The sequence below is a fragment of the Lepus europaeus genome, chromosome 3 (genome assembly GCF_033115175.1).
Source record: "Lepus europaeus isolate LE1 chromosome 3, mLepTim1.pri, whole genome shotgun sequence".
Taxonomy (NCBI): domain Eukaryota; kingdom Metazoa; phylum Chordata; class Mammalia; order Lagomorpha; family Leporidae; genus Lepus; species Lepus europaeus.
Window position 1 is genome coordinate 116,715,495 of NC_084829.1, and position 21,978 is coordinate 116,737,472.

Genomic DNA, 21,978 nt, shown 5'->3' on the forward strand with positions numbered 1-21,978 from the left:
TGTTAAACTTTTGAAAGTTGCCTTATGTGCCTCACAAGTCAGTCAGGATTCCCCCTGCTTCTGGCCTCCTTGTCCATTCTGCAAGGGGCCCATGGCTCCTCCAGCCTGCCTTGCTTTCCTGATGGACATTACCCAGCTAGAGGAGCAGATCCCTGCTGAGTCATTAAAGCTTCTAGTAGGCTTCAACCTGCTCCTGACCTCTTGGCCAACTCTTAGGAAGTGGAATGGAGAATGTTTTCCATTCATTGTAATATTCAGCTAAGAAATTCCCAAACAAGGATTCTTGGGCCCATTGTTGAGAGTGATGGCTTTGCCAGGTCACATATAATTCTTTCCTTGTCTGTGATAGGTCCATTCCACAGTGTATCTTTGAGTGGATTTAAGTACCAACTTACTGAATACTACACTTATAATTTTATCTCTCTTTGACTATTAGGCTATGTGTGCCTGCTATGTTAGATAACTTCTGTCCCTTAAATGGATTTTCTTTTACAGGCATCCCTGCTCGTGTCCTCCCTGAATGTTGGTACCCACTACATTCCCTTCCAAAGTTCTACCAGATGTGCTTTTGTATACTTGAATTCTATATAGAGACATGATTTAAGTTTCTCTGCGCACCCTAAGAAGACCTTCAGCCTTAATGTAAATCAGAGGATGCAAATAGGTACTTGTGAGAACCAAGTAGCTCTTAGCTCTACTTCTTAGGTAGATCTGAGTCTCACTGCGGCCAAGCAAAGTCCCACATGTAATTTTCATGTTTATTGCTTTTCTCCAGGTATGTTCTTTTCCTCTAATAGATCTGTGTTTGAATAGAACGTTAAGGTATGCTGTGATTACATAAGCATTCTCTTTCTTAGTCTTCCACAACCTTCAGCTGTCCTTTAACTTTCAGTTACTGTCAGAAAATTTTAATAAAACAATTTCTGAGTCCATTGGATCAAGTGCCATTGTCCTGAGAGTTTCCTAAGAAATGCCAAATTAGAATAGACTCAAAAGGTACAAACTTGGAAAAATAGCAAAGAACCAAGTTGAGGAGTTTGTGAAAGAGAATAAGTATGGAGATGATTTATTAAGTGACTGAAAGGTTGAGCTCATGTTCATTTACACTGTTTTCCTTTTCTACATTTCAGTTAAGAAGAGTTCTCATTTTAAATTAATGCAGACAGGAAAGACCATGCAGGCAGAATGTTCTACAGTGGTGGGATAGAGAGCACAGGGACCTCACACCTGTCCCCAGGGTGAGTGGACAAATGCATGTGTAGCCTTAGTTTTCTTTGTAGTAGGTCAAGAACACACAGTGGAAGCTCCTTGTAGCCAGACTCCATCCCCATCTCACCACCACCACTGTGTGAAGAGCCCCCACTGGCAATGAGCTACAGGAGTTTAAACAAATACAGTGGTGCGTAATGACATGCAGGAAGTATACAGGGAAACTAGTTTCCATTTCAAAATGAGTATGGTAGGGAAAGGGAAATACATTAGAGCCATTAGCTCTTTTGTGAGCTCATTGCTTTTGATCCCTTATAAATCAATTTACTGAATACCCAAAGAGATGAAGAATAAAAAGCATGCAGTCTCTATTAACCATCAGGGAGGGCCTGGCGCTAGGCACTTTCTATTGAAGTGTTAGTGGAAGATGGAGTTCTTTTTTATCTGTGGGGATCTTCTGGGACATTTCATCTATAGTAGGACATTTAATCTAAATATATACTTAATGACTTTTGTGCTTGTTTGTTTATCTGGCTTTACTGAGATATGATTGACAAAAATTGTTTATATATACAGTGTGTGGAGGTTCCTCAAAAATTAACAGATAATTGCCATATGATCCATCAGTCTCCCTTTTACTGTATATCCAAAGGAAGTAAACTCAGCATCTTGAAAAGATATCTACATCATCCATGTTCATTACAGCATTATTTTCAACATCCAAGATATGGAATCCAACTAAGTATTCTACGACAGACAGTTGGATAAAGAAGATGTACTGTTTTAGATTATGTTTTAGCACCTATAAACTTTTTTTTTTTTGTGCTCAATTACTTTTTTTATTTTTTTTTAACTTTTATTTAATGAATATAAATTTCCAAAGTACAGCTTATGGATTACAATGGCTTCCCCCCCCCCCCCATAACTTCCCTCCCACCCGCAACCCTCCCCTCTCCCGCTCCCTCTCCCCTTCCATTCACATCAAGATTCATTTTCAATTCTCTTTATATACAAAAGATCAATTTAGTATATATTAAGTAAAGATTTCAACAGTTTGCACCCACACAGAAACACAAAGTGAAACATACTGTTTGAGTACTAGTTGTAGCATTAAATAACAGTGTACAGCACATTAAGGACAGAGATCCCACATGAGGAGCAAGTGCACAGTGACTCCTGTTGTTGACCCAACAAATTAACACTCTAGTTTATGGCGCCAGTAACCACCCTAGGCTCTCGTCATGAGTTGCCAAGGCTATGGAAGCCTTCCGAGTTCGCCGACTCTGATCATATTTAGACAAGGTCATAGTCAAAGTGGAAGTTCTCTCCTCCCTTCAGAGAAAGGCACCTCTCTCTCTCTTTTTTTTTTTTAAGGGAAAGGGTTTATTTGGGAACACCCAACAGACTGGAGTGAAGGGGCAGTGAAGGGAAAGAGAGAGAAACAGAGAGGAGAGGAGCTAAGAGAGAGGAGAGAGCAGAAATGAGAGAGAAGAAAGATGAGAGGAGCCAAGAGAGGCCAAGAGAGCGCAGGAGAGAAGGGCCAAGAGAGAAGAAACAAGAGAGCAGGAGGGAAGAGCTGAGAGAGCACATGTTCAGGAACAGGCCCTTTTAAAACTTCGCCTGAGGGCCGGCAGGGAAGCAGGAGCAGCGAATCCCATTAGGATGGGGGTTGGAGCTTGGCTTAGGTAGCTGGGCCATGCGGCCACCTGGCTAAAACTGCGCCAGTTTCCTAACATTCCCCCCTTTTGTTTTTTATAAAGCAGGAGTTGTATGGGGTTACATTAGTCCCAAAAGTCCAGGAAGGGTAGCGGGATGATGATCTGTCTTTAGAGCTACTTCCTGCTGACATGGGGTGACAAGGTACTCTTCGCTGGCATGGGGTGATGTCTCAGGCCGCTGTCTCCTGGGTGGGGAGCCGAGCATATCTTTGTAGCAGCATTTAGTTGACCGCCTGGTTGTTGAAGACCTTTGTTTGTTCCATTATAACCTGCTGTAAACACTTAGACACTGTAGTGTAAAAGGGTGAGAATAGTAACCAATGGTCCTAAGAGTGGCATTAACCAGGTAATGAGAGGATTTCATAGAGGAGAGAAAATGGGGGGGGGGGTGTCTCTGGACCCTTGTGGGGACAGTTTGATGGATGTGGCTTAAAGCTGATTCCAGCCAAGACTGGGAGAAAAGTCACTCATCTTTTGTAGGTAGAGGGGTTTGTCTGTAGAGAATTCTGAACAATTATACAGCATTAAGTGGGGAAGAGGACCATCAGTACACACAGGTTGGGAGTAGAGCCATTGGTGGTAGAGTAGAGGTTATGATTACAAAGGAATGAGGCCCAAGTGTGCTAGACAGGGTCTAGAACAAAGGACAGAGTCATTATTAGAGGAGCTAAGAAAGGTGCTGTCTAAGCTACAATTAAGTTTTCTGATTGAGAGGCAAATAGGGCCAGTGCCGTGGCTCAGTAGGCTAATCTTCTGCCTTGCGGTGCTGGCACACTGGGTTCTAGTCCCAGTCGGGGTGCCGGATTCTGTCCCAGTTGCCCCTCTTCCAGGCCAGCTCTCTGCTATGGCCCAGGAAGGTAGTGGAGGATGGCCCAAGTCCTTGGGCCCTGCACCTGCATGGGAGACTCGGAGAAGCACCTGGCTCCTGGCTTCAGATCAGCATGGTACGCCAGCCGCGGTGGCCATTGGAGGGTGAACCAATGGCAAAAAGGAAGACTTTTCTCTCTGTCTCTCTCTCTCACTCACTGTCCACTCTGCCTATCAAAAAAAAAAAAAAAAAAAAAAAAAGAGAGAGAGAGAGAGGCAAATAGAACCTGACAGAAGGGGCTTGATAATAATCTGTTGGCCTTGTAAGTTAAGAGGCCCAGACCTATCTATTTCTTCAAGGCACCCTGTTGACTTTCATTACTTAGCTGGCCTGGGAGGAGAGCTGGCCAGGTAAAGGCAGGTGGCATCTCTAACAAGAAATTTACAGTTCTGCCTGCAATGTTGCTGACCCTACTTGGCCGTCCCCTCAGCTGCGGTGGTCACTTTGGAAGCTGGGCTGAGTGAAGCTCTTTTCAGCTTAGAGCCAATAAGATCTGTGGGTGTGACCTGGGCATCCTTCAACTCCAGGGCAGGTCCATTTCCAGTGATCCAACTCTTGGCAGAGCTGCCAAGGCTCTTCACAAGCTGACTTCTGCTGAAGCCCAGGCTTACCACATTGCAAGCCACTGCAGTGGACTGGCCTGTTGGGTCTCCTTGAGGGCAGATCACTGTACAGATCAGCCATTAATAGGCCTGCCACCCATTGCTTCTGATGCCGAGCTTTCTTTTCCTCCTGGTTTGTGTTAAAGCAGACCAGAAGATGCAAGTCAAGTGAGTGCCCAAGTCCCATCTCTAATCTTCGGTGGCCTGAACTACAAGTCTATAGTCACAGGCATGTTCTGTAGTAGTTTTTCTAAGGTAGACAATGCCCATGAGGAAAATTATATTCTCACTTAAAAACTTTCCAGTAATGATAACTTGTACTTGAATCTATTTGTTGCTCACTGTCCTGAAAACAGGACATCAAATTTGATCCCTGGAGACAATTTCTGCTTTTGATAATTTAAAACTTGGTGTCTATATTTTGGCTATTCTGTTTACATTTGATTTTAAGAATCTAGACACATCTTTCTGATTTTATAAGTTCCACATCAAAGTGTTCCCTAAAGCAAAATGAAAGCCCTAGTATCTGTGGAGTAAATCCATAATTAGAATCAATTATTTTTAGACATTTATGCTTCAGATGATACAACATATTTGAAAGACTTTCTGCTATTTTAAAATGTTTAGAAAGAAATTAATCTCATCACACTGTTTACATTCAAGGTAAAGCCTGATGTATTTTCATTCTTCATCTATGTCTATGCTCAAGGTAAAAGGTTTACTGAGCAAGGATGACATCTTTGATGAAACAAACCCTGAAGTCCAAGCCAATCATTTATAACAGCAAAACCAATAAGAACTCCTACAGCAGTAACCCTTTGAGTAAACCAAGAATCATAGTGAAGTCAAGGGCAGCTCATGTGCTTGTGTCATGCTTACTTATCTTTAAGCCAGTGACTTTCATCTAGCTTTAATACAATATATTATTTGCTTTTGGAAATTACTGATTTGGTTGCTGTTAATAAAGAATATGAATTTTAAGTTAGGAAACAAATTCATTCCAAAAGTGAGGTATTTAAGTATCACTAAAGAGCTGACTCTATATTAAAGATCATATATATTTAATAATATTTCTTATTTATCTGAAGATTTATTGAATGAAAAAAGTTTTCTTTTTTTATTTTGAGATCTTCCGTACAAATCTGGAAAGCACTGATAAAATCAATATGACTAAGGAGATGTTGTTAATCATCCAGACGTTAGCTAAGCAGATTGTCTTCTTCATCATCATATCCACATTTTTTTAGATAGTTAACTAACATTTGGATGTGTATTGTGTTCCAGGAATACCTCTTTCTCAGGATCATAATCATAACCAGGAGAATAAACTGAAAGAAAGTCCAACAATGTGTATTCTATCATAATTATCACTTAATGTTCTGAACAGTAGTTTGAGATGTCACATCTCAATACTGGGATATGTACTTGCCCAATAGTGCCTCAGTCATTCATCGGAGATTACATGACTAGTGTGCTAGGAGAGCTTGAACTGGGTATCATTGACAGCAGGCCCAGGCATTCATTCTGGGATCTGGACCTACTTCTAACATTACTGATGAGTATGAGTTAGGTAAACATGAGCTTAGATTTTTGTAAATATTTAGGGTCAAAGTAGAGGGGGCATGGCATTTGAACATGTATTCTGTATATCAATACCAGTTTAATATAAAATATTTTGATAAAACAGTGTTTATGACTTCACATTCATGAATTTAAAATTTTAATATTTAATTAACACTGATTTTAATCTTTTCTAAAAGTAACCTCTGTTCTATTCAGAACAGCTAATTCCACTTTTCTTGTCTTTTACTTTGCTCAAATTAATTTCGTTTCATCACTTATATTGTATAATTTTTAAAATGATGACTTGTAATATATTGTAAAAATTTCTGACATGTATTATAATGTTAATAATTCTAGTGTCTGTCATTGAAGTTGTTATTTTATGATGTCCAGATTCATTCAAATATTGGCATGGCTAGTATTTTAAGCTTTAATTTTTCTTAATAGAAATTATTATTAATATATTAATATATTTAGCTTTTGCCAGTTTTATGTTATTTCAATTAAACTTAATTTTCGAAGATCAGTTGTATATTTATCATTGTTATTAGCAAGAGTACATGAAGTTTCAGTTATTTTGCATTTATTTTCTCTTAATATTTATTTAGAGACAAAGAGGGAGAGGGGGAGAGAACAATGGAGAGTGGGTAAGAGAGAGAGTTCTGCTTTTGTTGGTTCCCTCCTCAAATACTTGCAATAGCTGGGACTGGGCCAGGCTGAAACCAAGAGCCAGTAACTCTATCCTGGACTCCCACATAGGTGACAGGGATCCAAATAGATGAAACCTCATTTGCTGCCTTCCTAGGTGCATTAGCAGGCAACTGGATGGGAAGCAGAGTAGCATGGGCTGGAGACATCACTCTGATATGGGATGTGGGTGTCTCAAATGGCAGTTTCACCCATTGTACCGCTTTGCCTCCCCCTTGTCAATTTTATATTACTTATTCTTATAAGTATTACATTCACTTGGAAATGTTTTAACAGCTGGTGGTTTTTATTTATTTCTTGTCTAAGACATGAGCAAACTGTGATGAATTCTTCTTGGTTCACAGTTTATCCCTTGTCGATGTACCACGCCAGTCTCAAAATCTCTCTAACACAATCAGTAGTTGGCCTCTGAAACAACTTTTTCTGTCCAATGTTCTGATCTTATTATTGACACATTTTAGATTGGATCTTGCACATCCCATTAATGGATTTCTAAAATACACAGTTTTTTTTTAAATTTACAATTCTGTCTGAATATGATATGTATATCATTCTAAGATTGTTTGGTAGGTCATTATTAATGGTTGATATTTCATTTTGGGACCAAATTTGTGGAGGTAACTGAAACACATTTATCTAGCCAATTTAAATGTGATTGTAGCTTTTCTAATATAGTGACTTCTAAGGTCGCCAATGAAGCCAGAGCTGTAAGGTAGAATTTAGACGAGTGACACAATCATCTCCTTGGCATGAATACTGACATGTTGTTATCAGATATGCTGTTGATATTTTCTGCTCCATCTTTCATTTGAGTATCATGGAAAATGAGCAAATTGAATTAAAGCCATTGGCTCTGACTGTGGACATTGATGTCGGTGTGAAATTTTGTGTAATGTTCTTATGGCTTTAAGTATATATCAGCAGCAGATTAGAAATAATTGAAATCATCTTGTAATGAAAATTAACTGAATCCTGGCCCAGAGACTTAATTCTATGTTAAAAGCTCTGTGAAAGAAAAATTTTGTCATCAGATTGTTGCAGGGAACATAAAGAATGCTGGTTAGACTCAAACAGTGTGGAAATTTTCCACTATTTGTGATCTGAAATGTTCTTGGACCTCAGTTTCTGTCAAGACCATTGATTTTGCTGGTGCTAGAAGATGTTCCTGTGTCTTTCCATCACATTTTGTCATTACATCTTCCATTACTTGTTTTCCTTTTGCCTCCTGTCATGTGGTATGATAAATATGAATCTGAGTTAAAGATGGTGTTTCAAACTTAATAAGCATCCGTCCTGGCAGCATGAACTCTGGCAACATCAGGTCCAGAACAGTATTCCTTTACCACTTACAGATGGGGTCTCCTCATGGAGATGTAAAGTCTTTCTTTGCAAGCATAAGACATGCTATACAAATTGATGCTTTCATTGCCATTTATTTTTGAGAAACAGAGTAAGTGGCCATCATAAGATAATTTTCTGCAATTATATTTGATGCTTTTGTGATTCGACACTTGTGTTTACTATTCAAAAGCAATTATTTCTAAATGGAGAATTATTTCTAAATTGAACTTATTCTCTTGGTCTTGTTCTTGTGTGTGTTTGCTATCACTTTGTTTACTATATGCTGTATGTACACATCATTGACAGTTCAAAGACCCTTTGAATTAAAGGATCTAAGTGCAGGAAAGGAATGAATCATCTCTGAGATCAAAGTTGTGCAGACAGAATACCCCACTTCATTGCCAAAAGTGATAAAAAAATTGGTTGTTGGGCCAAGAAATTCTGATCTATGCTGTAATTAGAAAATGTTGTGAATAGATGAAAAGTTCAATATATAGTGAAAAAATACTGAGTAAATTTGTTATGCTGAAAGCTTTTTATTGTTATTTTCTGAAAAAAAAATTTTAAACTTTGTTTTTGGAGATCCAGATCTCCCAACACACACACACACACACACATATACGTGTGCACACACACACAGTATGTTCTAAATGCTAAATGCAACCACATAAATATTTGTTGATTTGTTTCAACTTACTTTACTAGCGTCTTTATGGATACATCTGTTCTAGAGAGAAAATGCCTGCATACAAACAAGGGAAACTTAAGTAAAACAGGATTCCAATTTAAAGAGTAATTTGCAAGCAGCTTTTGAGATGTGACTCTTATATCATTTGAAGCCATTCTTACCTTTAGTTCCAGTTATGCTGTTTAAATATGAGTGTTTTTGCTATGTTTCCAAATGATCTGGATTCTTGCAACGATATTGCTGAATCTGTCTTTGACAAATTACAGCAGGTTTGGGATTAAAGGGCAACTCCTTGAAATACTTTTAGCAGAGCAATTGGGCTATGGAAAGCCAGTGGTGTTCCCATCCCCAGTTTGTTTGGCACTTGCCCAGTCATTCCCTAATTCTGCTCAGTGTCAGTCAGGGTGCACTACTGACTTTCCTTAAGTCATTATAGAGGAGATTGGCCATATCTAGGAAGATCTACTGTAATGTAGTCATGTAGTCACATGCATGTAGTCACAAATTTTCTATCATTTATTCATTACTTGCTACATAGATTATATCTCTTAGAATATCCTGCAATGTAGAAAGTAGTCATTACTTTTTTTTTTCTGTTATTTAGAATAATTCATTATATGGGTAAAGTGATAGCAATCATAAGCCAGAAGAAGACCAAGACAGCAAGTTAAATTCTGGAAATAATTCTCCATAATTGTGCATGTTTTTGAAAAGCACAAATATGGCATCACAGGACTATAATATATATATATATATAAATGTAGAATCAAAAGAGCATATATAATATATTCTTCACAGCTTTTCTGAAGAATTAACTGCTCATGGTGACTATTTTAGAGAGAGTTGCAAATATATATAACAGTCCTTTTTCTTATTCTCTGGTTTTTAAACTTGCAAGTAAAGATGTGCTTCCAGTACTCTAGACTTAATGAACCTCTCTGCTTTCCCTTCCCCATTGATGCCATGCTTATTTGAGTTGTCATGAGTCATTGCAGTAGGAGACAAATGGGAAAAATTTTTCTGGATAGTAACACACTTTTTTCCCTTTGTGGAGATGTCTTTAATTTTGGTGGAAGTGTAAGTTGCTCAGTGTTATGGTTCCCCAGAGTAAACTTTTTGAGGTAGGTTTCAGAAGAGCTGAAATCAGGAACATAACAGCCAGAGAGACCAGGGTCTTAAGATGATAGTTGTTAAAATGGTGAGCATTTTTCAATGAGTACAAAAGGTTCTGGAAAGAATCGCAGTTTAAGTTGTTGTCTTACACTCAAAGAACAAAATCTCTTACTCTTTCCTGTGCTCCATTATACTAAGCATATTTTGGTGCAAGAATAAAAGGTCTATAAAAGGATGGTTTTGCCAGTCACACATTTTCTTCCATTCTCCTCACGCGCAACTTCCAAGTCCCGAACTGATTTTCCAGAGATATTTTTTGAAAAAGATCGAGGGTTGAGTAGGAGAAGATAGTCTAAATGGGTCCATATGTATTCAAAAAACTGTGGCTTTAAAAAGTATTCACTTAATGACATGAACACACAGTGATTGGGGAAGCAATCTGAAAACTGCCATTCAAATATTCTCACAAGTCTAAGATTACAGAGTGTCTGATTTTGTACTTCTTAATTCAAATAATATTTAAGATTTTGAGAGGTTGCTGCTTGTTCACAGAGCTCCTAAGGGGTGGAGCTTGGATGGCACTCCATCCTTTGATCCTCAGTTCACCACTGCTTTATCAGTTTAAGCTGTCCTAACGATGAAATGCCCTGTAATATGTGTTCTTCTGGGGCGATAACTCCCACATAAACTCTTTTAAGTGTTTTGTCCTAGAGGAAAACTGTTATTGGCAAATTGAAGACTTTGTGCTTTAGACATTACCAAAGAGGTAGTAATGAATGGCCTAAAGAAAATACCTTTTTTGGCACAAATATTCAGGTCATTTGATATTGAATTTCCACTATAGATCTTTTTAGCAGTTACAGAATAGTATTATTTATCTTTATTTTTAAAAAGAAGGTCTGGGCTTTGCAGACACCGTTGTCGCCCGCAGCTGCTCTCCGTCAGCCATGGTCAACCCCACCGTGTTCTTCGACATCGCCGTGGACAGCGAGCCTTTGGGCCGCGTCTCCTTCGAGCTATTTGCAGACAAAGTTCCAAAGACAGCAGAAAACTTCCGTGCTCTGAGCACCGGAGAGAAAGAATTCGGTTATAAGGGTTCCTGCTTTCACAGGATTATTCCAGGGTTTATGTGCCAGGGTGGTGACTTCACACGCCACAATGGCACCGGCGGCAAGTCCATCTATGGAGAGAAGTTCGAGGATGAAAACTTCCTGCTGAAGCACACAGGTCCTGGCATCTTGTCCATGGCAAACGCTGGGCCCAACACAAACGGCTCCCAGTTCTTCATCTGCACTGCCAAGACTGAATGGTTAGATGGCAAGCATGTGGTCTTTGGCAGAGTGAAAGAGGGCATGAGCATTGTGGAAGCCATGGAGCACTTTGGGTCCGAGAACGGCAAGACCAGCAAGAAGATCACCATTGTCAACTGTGGACAACTCTAATGCATCTGACGAGTTTTATCTCACCCACCTGACCATTCCTCTAGCTCAGGAGAGCGCCCTCCGCCCCATCTGCTCGTGACGCCCTGAATTGTGCTCTCCCTGCAGGTCTTTGGTTCCGTGTTTTCCTTACTTCCCCTCCAAGTCTAGCGGAATTGCAGAGTTAAAAGTTATGATTATGAAATAAAAACATAAACAACGAAAAAAAAAAAAAAGAAGGTCTGGGTAGCAGAAAAACTTTAATCAATTCATTCATTTATTTTATTTATTTTTGTTCTGAATCATCCAAAAATATTAAATGGTATTTAGTATCATTCTCATGTTTTGTATTTCATTAATTCTTTTTTTTTTTTTAAGATTTTATTTATTTGTTTGAGAGGTAGAGTTACAGACAGTGAGAGGCAGAGACAGAGAGAGAAAGGTCTTCCATCCGCTGGTTCTCCCGAAATGGCCACAACAGCCGGAGCTGAGCTGATCTGAAGTCAGGAGCCAGGAGCTTCTTCCGGGTCTCCCACGTGGTTGCAGGGGCCCAAGTGCTTGGGCTATCTTTTGTTTTCCCAGGCCACAGCAGAGAGCTGGATAGGAAAAGGAGCAGCCAGGACTAGAACTGGGGCCTATATGGGATGCCAGCGCCACAGGCAGAGGATTAACCCACTGCACAACAGCACCGCCTCCCAATTCATTCATTTAATGGATATATATTGAATGAGTATTCTGCACCATGCACGTTTGTAGGTTTTTGGAGAAACAACAGAGAACAAAGAAGCTAAAAATCTGTTTTTTTGGTGCTTACATCTATATTTGAGAAGACAAATGCTGTGATTTGAATGTGTCTTCCAGTATTCAAGGTCTGGACACTTAATCTCTAATGCTATAGTACTGAGAGGTGGAGACTTTTAAGAGGTGATTAGATTGTGAGGGTGCGGCCATCCTGAGTGGATTAATGCTGTTATCACAAGAGAGGGTTAGTTACTGAGGAGGCAGTGGGCTCCTGATAAACTTGAGTTTGGTCCTCTCCTCTGCTATGCTTTCTTGCCCTTCTGTCTTCTACCTTGGGATGGCAGAGCAAAAAGGCCCTCGCTGGGTACCGGAACCTTAAACTTTGGCTTTCCAGCCACTAGCGCTATAAGAAGTAAATTTCTTTTCTTTTTTTAAAAAATAGATTAAACAGTCTGTGGCATTCTGTTACAGCAGTACACAGATGAAGACAACAGATAGTATGATACACACACACACATAATATTTGGCATGGTGATGGTTAAAGCAAAAACTTGAATTGAGAGAGTGACATAGGGGATGAGAAGGGTGATAGAATTTTAGGTAAAGTTGCCAAAGATGGTCTCACTGAGAGAACTATTTTTGAGAAAGACCTGAAGCACATAGAAGAACAAACTCTTTGAATATCTGGGGAAGAGTCTCCCAGACAGAAGGAATAGTAAGTGCAAATTCCTGAGGCTATAGGTATATGGGATGTGCAAAAAATAGCAGGAGTCAAAGAGGGCTAGCAAGAATTAGGAGGTACTGAGAAAAGAGCTTCCAGAGATGAAAGGGGGGCTGCTCACTGAATAAGGGCACTGCAGACCATTGTAAGAACTATGACTTTTAGTCTCTGTGAAATAGAAGTCATTTGGGGGTGTTCAGCTGAGGAGTGGTATAGTCTGACTTCTAAGAGCTGTTTTGTAAGGGGTCACTCTGGCTTCTCTCTTGAGAAGAGAAAGAGATGAGTAAGAACTGAATTGGGATTATTTAGAAGGTGATGTCAGTCATCCAGATATGAGATCATGTCAGCATAAGTGATTCTGGATATGTTTAAAGGTAGTAGCATCAGGGGCTGGCGCTGTGGCGCAGTGGGTTGATGCCCTGGCCTGAAGCGCCGGCATCCCATATGGGCGCCGGTTCGAGTCCCGGCTGCTCCTCTTCCAATCCAGCTCTTTGTTATGGCCTAGGAAAGCAGGATGGCCCAAGCCCTAGGGCCTCTGCACCCGCGTGGGAGACTCGGAAGAAGCTCCTAGCTCTTGGCTTCTAATTGGCTCAGCTCTGGCTGTTGCGGCCATCTGGGCAGCGAACCAGCGGATGGAAGACCTCTCTGTCTCTACCTCTCTCTGTAACTCTCTTTCAAATAAAATAAAATAAATCTTAAAAAAAAAAAAAGTAGTGGCATCAGCATTTCTGGATGTGTTGGATGTGTGGTGTGAAAGGAGAAGCAGGATTAAAGGATAGATTGCAATCGGTTATGGATAGGATAGGTGCAGTTAGCAGGGGCAGTTCAGTGTTGTATTTGAAAGCTACTTTATGTATTTAAGGTGAGTTGTTAAGTATAGGAGTCTGTAGCAAGAGAAAAGTCTCACTTGGCATACATGATTGACAGTTGATATTTAAAGCTGCCACTGGATGAACTCTCCAATGCAGTGAGTGTAGACAAAAGGGAGAAAGGGGCCAAGGGTTGAGCCCTGGAATATACATATGTTAATTCAGCGATAGGGGCTGGTGCTGTGGAGTAGTAAGCTAAGCCTCTGTCTGTAGCACCAGCATATGTCCTGGCTGCTCCTCTTCCAATCCAGCTCTCTGCTGGTTGCCCAGGAAAGCAGTGAAGTATGGCCCAAGTGCTTGGGCTCCTGCACCCACATGGGAGACCCTGAGGAAACTCCTGGCTTCTGGCTTTCGCCTGGTCCAGTCCTGGTTGTTGTGGCCATTTGGGGAGTGAACCTGCGTATGGAATACCTTTTTGTCTTTCCTTCTCTCTACCCATTATACTACCTCTCACATAAATAAATAACATCTTTAAATAAGAAAAGAATTCAGTGGTATTAAGGAACAGCAATCTGAGGTAGGACAAATAAACAATTTGTGTGTTATAATGAATAACACATTTAGCTCATGCTTTAATCCTTTTAATTATGAAACAAATGGTAGTAAAATAATCAGACAAAAAAGTGACCAATGATGCTGGGAAAAAGTAGGTAACTATTTAAAAATGACAAGTATGAGCTAAGACAGGTGTTAACTATGTTTAGTAGCAGAACTTTCTGCATGGGGCCAGGAATAAAGAGGTGATTATACTTTCACTGTTTTCTAACCACTGCAGCTGAACGCCCGCTGGTTCTGATCATTTTGTACTTGATTTGGTGTTGAGAAATGATTTAAGGTGTGATATCCTGAATATCCTGGATTCTTTGTAACTTAGTACTTACTACTTTTATTTTATCGTGAATTTCAGTCCATTGCATTCTAAATTGTTTTCGTACACTTGGAGAAAGGATTGGTTGTTTTCTCTCTGATTCCCAGTTACATGTTTTTCTTCTGGTGCTCAAGGGTAAGAGCATCCTGGTAAAGTGTCTAGATGTTTCATCATGCCTTTATTCGTGTATTTAGCAAACATTTTTCAGAATCTTCTATGTATCAAACAATGTTGGAGATACAAATATCAAATAAGTTTAGTTCTTGCCATAAAAGAGTTCCCATTCTAGTGTGATTGAGCGATTATAATGTAATGTGTTGTATGCTACAGTAGAGATGTTGAGGAGGAATTTGTTAAAGAAACTTGAGGAGAGAACAACCAACTTCTGGGCAAGGATTCAAGAGTGCTTTGCTCAAGAGGTCATGCTTGAGTTTCGTCTTGAAGGATCAATAAGAGTTTTCCAGAGAATAAAAGGACAAAGGACATTCCAAGAGGAAAGCATAAATGTATAGGGGAATTACTATGAAAGAAGTGCCTAGTGTAGAAGGAAAATGTAGGATAAAATCAGAAAGACTGACAAAAGCTGGGTTATGTAGGCTGTTTTATGACCTATGCTGGGTACTTTTGTATGTTTTCTGTATTTGCCCACTGAATTTCCAAACAATCCTCTGTGGTGATGTAATATAAATAACAAATTTAATATATATGACCTAAGGCATAGAATAAATAAGTGGTTTCTCAGAGACACACAGCTGGGGTGGACGATACAACTGAAATGCCCACATGCTGTTTGGACTACCTGAATTCAATTTCCAGCCAGCTCCTGACTCCAGCTTCCTACTGATACAAACTTTTGGAGTTAACAGTGATGGTTAACGTAGCTGGGTTCCAGTCACCCACATGGGAGACCCTGAATGAGTTTCAGGCACTCAGCTTGATCCAAACCAGTCCCAGCCACTGCAGGCATTTGGAGAGTCAAATAGAAGATGGGAGTTCTCTTACTCTCTTTCTACTGATTTTCTTTCTTCTGTTTCTCTGCTTCTCAAATTAATAAAACAAAGCAAAACAAAAGGTCATATAACTGGTAAGTGGTAGAGCTATGCTTGCATTTGCATCTGATGCTAACAGTGTTCATTATGTAGTACTATGACTATTTTTCCTCCTCTTCCAACAAACTTGAATTTAAAGACTCTTCTTTAGGTTGCCAAGCTTCCTGTCAAGCATGGTTTGTGAGCAATGCCATATGACCCCTTCCAGGACCCCATGATCCTGGCCTTGTGACCTATGGCTCAGAAAAATCTTCCATCCTTCAATACTGTTGTAGAACCTGTTGTTCACATCTCATGCACTTATTTCCCTCATGTAATTGTCACCTCCAGGTTGAGCAACACTTAAGGATTAGTGTCTGTTTATCTGTGTCTCTAAAGGCTTTCTATTTCTTTAGCTATTACTACAGATTTCTATTAAATTGTGAATGGTAGTATGGGAGGTGTGGGTCCAGGAAGATGGTGCGTCTGCTGCTAGTCAAAGGAGTTTTGCATGTGTTTATCTGTAGTAATGTTGCTCTCTCTAGGAGAAAAGAGGAGGACTTATACTTGCTAATTCATCTTCTTTAGTATTCTGTGGAATGAAATGCTTTGCTATTTACAGGTCTAGAGTTCTGTTCCTTGAGTAGTCTTGCATTTTCTTGAGTAACTCTTTGAGCATAGCTTTTTCTTTTGTTAACAGTCTCCATTCACAGCCCTTTAGTTAGGTTTTGATTCCATGCTACCCATATCCTTGTCCCTCATGCATGCTACAGTCTTTTCCTCTAGGAGTTATTTCTGCCAAGGGATTATTCATCAGCGTCATCTTTTAAAAAAAATTATTTATTTAAAAGGCAGAGTTAAAGAGAGAGGAGGAGAGACAGAGAAAGAGATCTTAGATCTGCTGGTTCACTCCCCAAATAGCTCCAACTGTGATGGGCCAGGCCCAACCCAGGAATCAGGAGCTTCATCTGGTTCTGCCTTGTGGGTGGCAGGAACCTAAGCACTTGGGCCACCTTCTGCTGCTGCTTTCCCAGGTGCATTAACAGGGAGCTGGATTGGAAGTAGAACAGCCGGGACATGAATCAGCACCTATGTAGGATGCTAGCATCACAGACAGAGACTTTATTTGCTAGGCTACAATGTTGGCCCCTATTCATTTTCTTTAATAAGCTGGTAGAAATATGTCCTCTGTGCTTTTTTACATATTTCTCTAGCAAGGAGTTTGAATCTAAGTTGTATATAATCACTGAAGGTCACTCATCCAACAAAGACACTCCTGAGGTCATATTTCCTTTAGACTCTGCAAGCTTCCACATTCTGGATGATTCATGAAGTTAAGTAGCATCTGAAAGCATACACTACTGTCCTGCTGAGGCTGGGAGCTCAGCTGGCTGGACTCCAGGGCCAGAGCTCTTCATTTTTTGTGCTCTGCTGCTTTTACAATTCTTAACATTAAGGGCTGGGAATTTTGCTTCTTTTGTTTGATAAACACTTACTGAGCATTACTTATTGAATTCTCTGTGCCACAGGCCATGTAAGTTCTTTGGGATACAAAGGTCTTTTCCTGTTCTTTTCTTTTTTTATTTATTATTTATTTTTTTAACTTTTATTTAATAAATATAAATTTCCAAAGTACAGCTTTTGGACTACAGTGGCTTCCTGCTCCCCATAACTTCCTCCCACCCACAACCATCCCATCTCCTGCTCCCTCTCCCATTCCATTCACATCAAGATTCATTTTCAATTATCTTCATATACAGAAGATCAATTTAGCATATATTAAGTAAAGATTTCAACAGTTTGCACCCACACAGAAACACAAAGTGTAAAGTACTGTTTGAGTACTAGCTATAGCATTAATTCACATTGTACAACACATTAAGGACAGAGATCCTACATGGGGATTAAGTGCACAGTGACTCCTGTTGTTGACTTAACAAATTGACACTCTTGTTTATGGTGTCAGTAATCTCCCTAGGCTCTTGTCATGGGTTGCCAAGGCTATGGAAGCCTTTTGAGTTCTTTCCCTTCCCTCCCCTCCCCTCCTTCCCTCCCTCCTTCCTCCTTTCTTGTATTTATTTATTTATCCAAGAGGTAGAGTTACAGACATAGAGAGGGAGAGACAGAAAGGTCTTCCATCCACTGGTTCACCCCAAATTGCTGCAACAGCCAGAACTACTAGGTCGAGCCAAAGCCAGGAACCAGGAGCTTCTTATGGGTCTCCCACGCAATGCAGGGGCCCAAGCACTTGGGCCATCCTCCATTACTTTCCCAGGCTATAAGCAGACAGCTGGATAGGAAAAGGAGCAATCAGGAAATGAACTCGCCCCACAGGCAGAGCGTTAGCCAGTGATACCACAGCACTGGCCCCAAAGGTCTTTACTTTCAGAGGAGCTCACTCTCTAGTGGAGTTGTTACCGGAGAAATTGCAGGGTTCTTGTCTTCGTGCAAGAAAGAATTCAGGCGTGAGACAGAGAGTAGTGGGAGGTAAAATAGCAAGGTTTATTAGGGAAGGGACATCCATCAGGACAGATGGGCACCTCTCCAAACAGGACCTGGAAGAGAGAGCAGTTGCCTGGATGGGGGGGGAGAAGGAGCCAGGTTACATGTTGAGTGGAGAGACTACTCCTGACCAGGCCAGGCGGTCTACTCAACAGAGAGGCAGAGGGCTGAGCGCCCAGTCCAGTTGAGGCTGGGGGTTTTTAAGGAGATGGGTCTTGCTTCCCCACCTCTGCTCCTCTTGGAACAAAGGGCTTTTTGGATGTAAATAGAAAAACTTCTCTTGAAGGTCTGAAACAAAGGACTTTATGGATGCAAATGTTATCAGACAAGGGAGCAGGGTGTTTGAGATGCAGATACTGAGCTGCACCTGGGAGGTTGTGGAAGATTGTCAGGCAGAAGGGGTGGGAACCTCCACCTGGCAGGTTATCAGGTAGAAGGGGGCAGGGCAGGATGGGAACTCTGGGCTGCCCCTGAAACATTGTCAGGATGACTTTGAGATGCAGATACATATGCTGGACATAGCCATCTTCTCTTTGGGCCTGTTACACACACATAAGCTCATAACTGACTTCCTACCTAACAGAGTGATTCAAAGATTGGCGGCATAACTCTCACCCTTGACTTATTTCAAACATTCCTGGTAAATGTAGCCATAATGTTAATGTAAAATGGAGGATTTACTTTATAAAACTAAGATAGTAGTGATAGTGGTATCATCTTAAGCAGTGTATGAAATTTAAATGAATATTAAACATTAAGAAAAAAGCATGATTAAAAACCTTTAATATGAAAATGTACAGTGTTGGAATTTTAATTCCCTAGATTATAATTAATATAGAGAAATCAGGTGTTGAGACATTAGTGTTGATAAGTAAGGACCTAAGTCATTCTTAAGAAATGAAAAATTTTTTCAAGTTCTTTAACATAATCACAGAATACATGATTAGATATGTCTAAACTGAGATAAAAATTATAGATATACAACTGAATGCATTTCTTTACTGTTTATGCCTGGATATTCTGTTCTTATACTCAAATGGGGACACTTCTCTTCATAAGGGATTTATTTCAATACCATGAATGTGACCTGTGAAAAAAGTTTACAGGGGTTGTGCAGAGGCTGTAATTCTTCTAAAATGGATGAGAGAGCTTTGGATTGAGGTTGGAAAAGCATAAAGATTTAGGGAAAAAACTCATGCCTATTAGGAAGGGCTTAATCTCCTCTTTCTTAGGAAGAAAAACAGCACAAAAATAAAGTCACATTAGAAGGAGTTAAGAATTGTCTGCTGGATTTGAGGTTAAAAGATTGGTATGTCTTGATAACAGTCTGGTCATAAAGCTGTTCCAGAGATGGAAAAAAAAATGCTTACTGACTGGAAATTTAGCAGTGTGACTTAATTTTATCAGGAAAAATAAACAAAATGAAATTTAGCTAATTAAATGCAATTGAAAGATATGGGGACAATTAAGAATGTGTATAGTGTACAACCTAAAATATTGTATCTTATACTCTTAGGAAAACACAAAAGTAATACAAAACAAAACATTTTTCCTAGTTGAAAGCATGATCTAATTTTTCTTTCTTTTAAATTTTTGTCTTCTTTGAATGAATAGTTAGCTAGTTTGCTCTGTGTAGGACAAAGAGTAGGCAAAGGATAAGAGACTGGGAAAAGACCCTTGTTTAGGGTTCAAAGGCTCCCACATGATGCTGTTTTTGCCAGAAGCCTAACCATTGCCATGGAATGGCAGTGGTGCAAATAGGGAGAGCTGGTGGAGCTAAGGGAAATAGAGAGGTACTCAGCCCTGACTGCCCATGGATGGTGCCTCGAGTTATCCATTAAGCTGGAAAGATTCCCTGCAAAGTGTCTGCTGGTGGAATGTGGAGCCTGTGAAAGGAGCCTGGACGTGCAGCTGGGAGGGACTGCTGCCTGTGCAGTGGCTGCCAGCCGGTGGCTGGCCTCATGCTGTGGCTGTCTGTAGAGCAGCCATCTGCTGCAGCTTTAATGAATGAATCTCTCTAGGCTTTGTGTTTTTTTTTTTTTTTTTTAACAGAACAATAGCTTCCAGCATGTGATCTGCATTCCAATGGATTGGGCCCTTTGCTCACACTTGTGTCTGTGTGTGTGTGTGTGTGTTTGGTAGGGATGGGGGAAGATGGTGTGTGTCTGAGTTCTCTCAGATATGGCTGCGATGGATGTTGTTGAGAAGGCAAATGTTTTAAGTTTGTTTTAAATTGGAATGCTCAACCAGTTTTTCCTTGGGGGATCTGTACATTTGGGCTACTTTTCGTTATTATTATTATTTTTTTTTTTTTGCATACCTCTCATTCCCCTTTGCATAGTTTGTTTCCTCCTAAATACTGAAGGTTGATTCACTTCTTTCAGGAAGTGCTAATGAAGTCTATGGAATGAAATATTTAAGAGGATTTTTATCTTTTTGTTAAATCACCTGACATTAACTTGGGTTGATTAATCCCCTTCTTGTTCCTCTTGCCTTGGCCAGTATCTTTAAACCCATTTGGCTGCCTTTGATGCAGGATGCTGAATGAACCCTCTGCAGCAGCTGTCAATATCTCTTTTCCCTGTGGTGGGCATCAGACTCCAGGCTGGTTTTTTCTTAATTACAAAAGAGAGAAAGAAACACCCCAAAAGACAAATCAAGAACTTTATCAGGAGGGGATTGATTTATTCTTTGGTTTAATCATCCTTAGAAACAGAAAAAATCCTATTTTGCCTGTCAATAATGGTCCTGTGGTTATAATCTTTAGCCTAACAGAGCTAAGGAGAAGCTCATTGGGGAAAAACTTTTGAAGGTTGCTTATTGGTTTCGATGAGGTCATCTTGTTTCTGGTTTTCAAGAAAAAGAGTTATTTTAAGTAAAACATCACTCAGAACTTTCACATATAAACCACACACAATGGTAGCTGCTTTGGCAGAACTGGAGAGACATGAGCAGGAAGGAGGCAGAACTGTGCCTCACACTGGCCCAAGTTCACAGGCTTTGTTGACCAGTTTGTAGAGGTACACATCTAGGCCATGTTTTGTTTTGGGGTAGAATTCTGCTAAGATCACCATAGAGAATAGTTGTTATCATTAGTTTTTACTTTAACTCTTGATAGAAATGTTATTTTGCATCCCTCTCTAGTATCCCTTCCTCTCAATCTGGGCTGCATTAGGCAAAGGATGGATTTGGTGGAAATGAAAAATCCCTTCTATTGTGAAATTCAAGGATAAAATTAATTTATTTTTTGTGGACTGTACTAAAATTATCCTACATGATTGTCACATAACAGTCTTACCCTTAGCTGTTTTATTACTGTACGATGTACACTTGAATTTCTATTGAATTCATTTTACTAAGTATATATTTGTTTATATACATAGGTATCTACATCACCTATTTACTTATATACATGTACATTTACATAAAAGACATATTTGTGTAATTCTTGCAGAGTTCATTCTGAGAAACACATATCTCCAGTGATACACAGTTAATATGGAACAATAGGCTAATCCTCTGTCTGTGGCGCCGGCACACTGGGTTCTAGTCCCAGTCAGGGTGCCGGATCCTGTCCCGGTTGCCCCTCTTCCAGTCCAGCTCTCTGCTGTGGCCCAGGAGCGCAGTGGAGGATGGCCCAAGTGCTTGGGCCCTGCACCCACATGGGAGACCAGGAGAGGCACCTGGCTCCTGGCTTTCGATCTGCGCGGTACGCCGGCCACAGCGCGCAGGCCGCAGTGGCCATTGGGGGGTGAACCAATGGAAAAGGAAGACCTTTCTCTCTGTCTCTGTCTCTCTCATTGTCCACTCTGTTTGTTAAAAAAAAAAAAGAAATTCCTTTTTGTATATCCACTTACCAAACCTTAAGAAGATCCTTCATGTATATCTACTTATCAGTTAATTAGCATCAGCAAAGCTTCACCAAATATAAGAGTTATTGCTATTTTCTATCTAAGGGACTAAATAACAGGCTAGGCCAAGGAGTCAGGCATTCTTTTGTTTTGTTTTTTTTTTTCCTTCA

General features: G+C 40.1%; 2 protein-coding genes across 2 annotated transcripts in view; both read left to right on the top strand.

Annotated features, from left to right (window-relative positions):
- SLC35F1 (solute carrier family 35 member F1) overlaps positions 1 to 21,978 on the top strand; it is a 467,572-nt gene that overhangs the window by 36,269 nt on the left and 409,325 nt on the right. The gene's annotated exons all lie outside the window — the stretch shown is intronic.
- Positions 10,725 to 11,467, top strand: LOC133757071 (peptidyl-prolyl cis-trans isomerase A-like). Its single transcript, XM_062187687.1, has one exon. It carries the CDS (start codon positions 10,758 to 10,760, stop codon positions 11,250 to 11,252), a length of 495 nt encoding a protein of 164 aa, XP_062043671.1. The 5' UTR covers positions 10,725 to 10,757; the 3' UTR covers positions 11,253 to 11,467.